Source organism: Triticum aestivum, chromosome 7D (genome assembly GCF_018294505.1).
Source record: "Triticum aestivum cultivar Chinese Spring chromosome 7D, IWGSC CS RefSeq v2.1, whole genome shotgun sequence".
NCBI lineage: Eukaryota > Viridiplantae > Streptophyta > Magnoliopsida > Poales > Poaceae > Triticum > Triticum aestivum.
In genome coordinates this window covers 124875315-124879499 of record NC_057814.1, presented here as the reverse complement: position 1 = coordinate 124879499, position 4185 = coordinate 124875315, and the positions used below count along the sequence as shown (strand labels likewise).

The 4185-nt window shown below is 55.3% G+C and overlaps 1 protein-coding gene across 1 annotated transcript; it reads right to left on the bottom strand.

Annotated features, from left to right (window-relative positions):
• Positions 1–443: 443 nt before the first annotated feature.
• LOC123167101 (WAT1-related protein At1g44800) lies at positions 444–3362 on the bottom strand. The gene is made up of 6 exons (XM_044584934.1): positions 2999–3362; positions 2152–2214; positions 1657–2023; positions 1383–1544; positions 1125–1276; positions 444–1016 (listed from the first exon to the last, which is right to left on the bottom strand). The coding sequence occupies exons 1-6, from the start codon at positions 3190–3192 to the stop codon at positions 773–775; spliced, it is 1182 nt and encodes a 393-aa protein (XP_044440869.1). The 5' UTR covers positions 3193–3362; the 3' UTR covers positions 444–772.
• Between the last annotated feature and the right edge of the window lie 823 nt (positions 3363–4185).

The window sequence follows — 4185 nt, the reverse complement described above, 5'->3', positions numbered from 1 at the left end:
AGCTTATAGGAGTTTTGTCCTGCACGGCCATGATAATAGAGAGAGATAAGACGATCGATCGTGGACGTACGACAATTAGTTGCCAGCAAAGCCGGGCCGATGCTCGTATCGGCGTCAGCCGGCACTGAGCTAAAGACACGAATTATTCCTGCCGGAAAGAGGCGCCAAAGGCTGCCTGCATGCACAAGGGAAAGAAAGGCAGACGGCGACGTGTGTAGATTCAAAGGACGCCACCTTTGGGATACTGTTGGATTCCATGCCAGGGAACACGGCGCACGAATCAAGTAGGATCAAGTAGTAGTGTTAAGCTACTAGCTAGTTGCTACAACAAGAGTACTACTTATTGATTATTGCACACACAGGAAGGACACGGCACTTTGCTTTCCTCAACTGGAGTTAGTGTTAGGAGTAGTGGGCTATAAAGACGAGTGATCGGTGCTCAGTTGAATCGAAAGTAGTCGTTAATATTGATTGATTCCACATCTCTTCGATAGCAGAGCGAAGCAGGACTACACATGCATGCGCGTCATAAGCAGGTCCAATGATCAAAGTTACATATGGTAGTAGCTAAAGAGTAATAAGGAGCTCGTAAATTTATGTGGTCGCTCAAAGTCAAAATGCGAAATCAAAATAAAGAAACTAGACCGTGGATCGACACATGCAACTTCCTTTCTGCATCACACGTAGAGCAGATTTCTTGACCATACACGAGACCGAAGAAACGCACGTAGTACGTACGTGGGCGCACGCGCGAGATGCCGCCTGGTGGTCGCTAGTGGCAGATCGCGCCCTTCACCGCCGGCGTCTCGACGTCGTGGGCGACCTGGCCGCCGTTGACGTGCCTGCCGCCGTTGGTCCCGTTGGTGCCGTTGGTGCCGTTGCCGTTGCCGTTGACGGAGGTGAGCGGCAGGGCCAGCTTCTCGGCGACGGAGTGGACGGGCTTGTCGATGATGTCGTTGCTCTTGCCCCAGATGAGGGAGTAGAGGCCCAGCACGATGATCGCCGCGCCAATCACACTGAGATGAGAACCACGAGATTATTAGTTAACCGATTACTCCTGCAGCGATTGCGACGGGTCTTATCTTAATTAATATCAAGAGAGTTTACTGATGAAACGTAATCACCTTCCGAGAGTGGTCTCTTCCTTGAGGATGACGGAGCCGAGGACGGCGGTGATGATCATGCAGAGGGGCTGGAAGGCGGTCACGAACACCGGCCCGCGCGTCTCCGTCACGATGCCCTGCACGAAGAAGGCCACGCCGGAGCACACCACGCCCTGCATGCGAATGCGCATAATTCATCCATTAGCTCGTTGATAACTGCTCTAATGGGGTCGACTGGCCGGCTGCATGCATGCAGCTTGACTGGGGGGCACTGCTTACCGAGTAGACGACGGTGAAGAGGCGGGTGTCGAGGCCGATGACCCACGCGCTCATGTCGTGGCGCTCCGCCACCAGCGCCATCGAGCCGTTGATCCCAGTGCCCATCGCGCAGATCAGCGTCGTCAGCGTCAGCGCCGCCGGGTAGCTGTTGAGCGTGTTCGACTGCATGCATGCATTTGTGAGCGGCGCAATTAGGTACGGACGTATGCAAGGGAACAAAGCTACTAGCTGCTGCTGCCATTAATGGCGTCCGGCGTGGCCGGTGTGAGCGTACCTGGAGGACGAAGAAGCCGGCCCAGGCGACGCAGCTGGTGATGATGGCGATGGTGCCCTTGAGCCAGGTGGCGCTGCTCTGGGCGGCGGCGGCGGAGGCGGCCTGGTCGACGTGGTGGGCGCCCCTGGCCCACGGGAACTGCACCACGGGGCCGTGGTACATGATCATCAGCACCGCGCCGATGACGGTGCAGATGGTGCCGGCGACCTTGGCCTGGCTGTGGGAGCTCCGGAGGCGGAGCTTCTCCATCCGCAGGACGATGGCCATGATGAAGGTGACGGCCGGCAGGATGTTGACCAGCGCCGACGAGAAGCTGGCCGAGGTCAGCTTGTTGCCCACGTAGTACAGGTTCTGGTCAAGCACAGGCCTGCAGGTTGGGAACCCGCGAATATTGTTAGCTAGTAGCACAGTAATGACTGACAGCTGGTCGTAGTTGTACTACCACAACTGTAAATAAAAACAGTACTAGTAAGTAAAAGCATGCATGGCACGTACTCGAGCAGCGCCAGCCCCAGGATCTTGATGAAGATGCGGAGTGTCATCTTGGGCCGTGTCCCCCTGCAATTTCGCAAGCACAACAGACAGTCAGTCGCTGTCGGCTACTACTACTCCATACAAGACGCCAAAGACAAGTTAGCAACGGCCAGTTTATCGTGCATGAAACGAAAGCACAGCTAGCTCAGAGCTGGGCATTAGGAATTGGCATCAAGCTAATAAAAGCTTTGCTTGCTTGAAAGAACACTTAGTGCGGTTACACGCACACCACATAGAAGCAAAGGTTGTCGGGGTGCATGCATGTGTCGGTTGGGCATAGATTAGTCCAGAGGCGCCCTGACTCCTGACTGACCGATGTCACGGCCGGAAAGGAAAGGGGTCGAGAAAAGCCGACGTGAATGAATATACCTGTGGTTCAAAAAGAAAGACCTGGGCATGCATCGCTAGGTAGGATGCGATAGGTTTGCGCTCCTGGTGTCTCGCACCAGTGTGCAACTGTGCATCTAGTGCTTGATTACGTAGTGATTTGATTGAAACTATCTACTAGTGCGAACAGATAACATTGATAACCATTTTACTTTGGCTGATGATAATAATAAGTTAATAACTACACTTGGAACTGATGAGACAAAAACGAACTGGACTTCTGAAACATTGGTGTGGAAGCTAGGCTAGGCTACCCTGCCCCTTGCCCTTGTGCATGCGTGCGTGCATGCATGTAAAACTCTCTTTCCGACAGAGTGCATGCAGGCAAGCAGTTGACATGCATGCACACGCAAGAAGACTAGATGAGGGTGGAGGAAGAAGCAAGGTAGAGATTAGGAGGTTGGTGGTAGCCAGTACGTACTTCTCGAAGAAGAGGGCGAAGGGCAGCATGACGAGCGTGGCGACGAGGTTGCGGTAGGTGACGAGGACGTAGTGGCTCATGCCGCGCTTGAGCGAGGCGACGGAGACGATGTACATCCCGGCGTACCCGATCTGCAGCAGGATCATCATCATGTACGGCTTCACGTCGTTCAGCACCTTCTTCCCCACGCCCATGGCTGCTCTCGCTGCCTTACAAACACACACGGAGGGTTGAGGGATGGATCGAGGCACGAGCGCACAGCTCTCACCACGTACTCGCACCGTGCGTGTGAGGCTGCGGCTCGGCACTCGGCAGGTGGGTGGCTGCTGAACTCCGACTGCGGTACGCGGCGATGGAAGATGAGCTCGCGGGCGGGGCAATTTATAGCGGGGTACAGGTCTGTGGGGGGTGAGGTCAGCCGGTCAGCTCGGCATGCATTGGCCCGCGGCGCGCACCACCCGTGCACAGTGCTCCTAGCTAGAGTATGTGCGTGCTGGTAGGAGTAGGAGGAGTTGGTGTGTGTGGTGTGGTGTCGACGGAGACGGATGGATGGATCCCGAGTCACCCGTGCACCCAAATTTCTCTCTTCAATTTGATTAGGGCGCCACGAGCTCTAGCCTAGCGTTCGATGGATCGGCTCGGGGAACGTGGCCGGCCGGGCCGGGACGTGCGCGTCGACGTTGCCGATCCACTTCCGGCCCGCCTCCCCTGTCAGCTCTGCTCTGCTTCCTGTGCCGGCAGCAGGCCAGCAACGGAGGAGACGCCCGGCGGTACGAAATGCCCGCCTGGATGTCGTCACCGACGGCAACGGAGTGCCGACCCGCGACGCGGTCCGACGACGGTGCCAAGCATTTCCCGAAACTCTACTGGCTAGTCATCAATCAATGGGTTAAAGAGGGGGGAGTCATGGCAGCAGTAACTTCGCCCGCCAGGCCAGCTGGGTTCGAATTCTCATGTTCACGTAACGACGCAGAAATTAGTAGAAATGTGTGTTTTCAGAAAAGGGGCTTCATTCACTCCCGTAGCCGTATCGAGACGATAGCATGCTACCGTCTAGATACATCTGTTCGAGCGTCAATTAATATGGGGTGGAGGAAGTGGTTACAAGAGAAAAATATCCAACCCTCTGCTAGTACCAATAGACGATGCGCGCAACCAACAAATCCAAAGAACGAGAAGTTCAGATA